This window comes from Haliaeetus leucocephalus, unplaced genomic scaffold (genome assembly GCF_000737465.1).
Source record: "Haliaeetus leucocephalus isolate CR32 unplaced genomic scaffold, Haliaeetus_leucocephalus-4.0 Scaffold197, whole genome shotgun sequence".
NCBI lineage: Eukaryota > Metazoa > Chordata > Aves > Accipitriformes > Accipitridae > Haliaeetus > Haliaeetus leucocephalus.
In genome coordinates this window covers 860,790-861,770 of record NW_010972633.1, presented here as the reverse complement: position 1 = coordinate 861,770, position 981 = coordinate 860,790, and the positions used below count along the sequence as shown (strand labels likewise).

General features: G+C 67.9%; 1 protein-coding gene across 2 annotated transcripts in view; it reads left to right on the top strand.

The window, feature by feature from the left end:
- The first annotated feature begins 25 nt into the window (after nucleotides 1–25).
- Nucleotides 26–981, top strand: part of PPM1G (protein phosphatase, Mg2+/Mn2+ dependent, 1G) — a 27,964-nt gene continuing 27,008 nt past the window's right edge. The window contains exon 1 of one of the 2 annotated variants that reach the window (XM_010565898.1): nucleotides 26–164. In XM_010565898.1, coding sequence (XP_010564200.1) covers nucleotides 45–164 — 120 coding nt within the window. In that variant the 5' untranslated portion in view covers nucleotides 26–44. The remainder of the gene's footprint in view (nucleotides 165–981) is intronic. The other variant, XM_010565899.1, reaches the window with a different exon arrangement.

The following is a 981-nucleotide window of genomic DNA, read 5'->3' as shown; positions in this document are numbered from 1 at the left end:
CGCGCCGCGGGCCGTGGTCCGCCGGCGGAGGCCGCCGCGGCGCCATGGGCGCCTACTTGTCGCAGCCCAATACGGTGAAGAGCTCGGGGGACGGCGCTGGGCTCGGGCCGCGCCCGCTCCACTTCGGCTTCAGCGCCATGCAGGGCTGGCGCGTCTCCATGGAGGTGAGCAGGGCACCGGGCGCGGGCCCCGGGGCGGAGGGGCCGGCGGCGCCGGGCGCGGGCTGCCGCGGAGCCCCCGGAGCTGCGGCTCCAGCTGCGAGCCTGGCGGCGAGGCTTCCTTCTCCCCCGGCCCTTCCTCGGTGTCCTGCGCCGTCAGGCGGGGCAGCGCGGCGGCCCCGCCGGCGGCCACCGGAGGGACGAGGGGGAATGGGGGGCTGTGGTGGTCGGTCCCTCCCTCCCGCGGGCACCAGGCGCTGAGGCCGCGGTGCCCGCGCCGTCGGAGCGGGGAGGGGGCTGCCTCTCCCGGTGCTACCGTGGCCTCGCCGGAATGCCGGTAGGCTGTCGCTAGTCCCGGCTGCCGTGGTGACCCGCTGGGGAGGCACCTCGCTTCGTGGGGGCCCCACGCGGCTTCTCATCGGGGGCGCTCCCGGTACGCACAGCCCGGAGAAATCCCGGCGGGGAGTGAGAGACTTGAGCAAAAAAGCGGAGGAAAGGGCAGTTTAGTGCTTGGGATGAAGCACTGAGCGAAAGCAAATGAAAAAGCCCCAGGCAAAAATCCCTGCTTTTCTTTCCAGGCAGAAATGAAGTGTCAGTCTCTCTCTCCATGGTCTGGGGTTTTTTTCTCTAGGCAAATTTATTGGAGGAATTCTCATTGCTGCTCCCAGTCTCCTGTAGCCAGTCCTGCCTTTACCATCCTATCAGCTAGGCTCGTTATGGGACAAATTAATTATCGCAAGATAAATACCTGGCTGTGGGAGCCAGGTGTTTGCCCATGCTCCTCCTGGGGGCCGGGGGGGGGGGGGGGGGGAGCAGTTTTTAA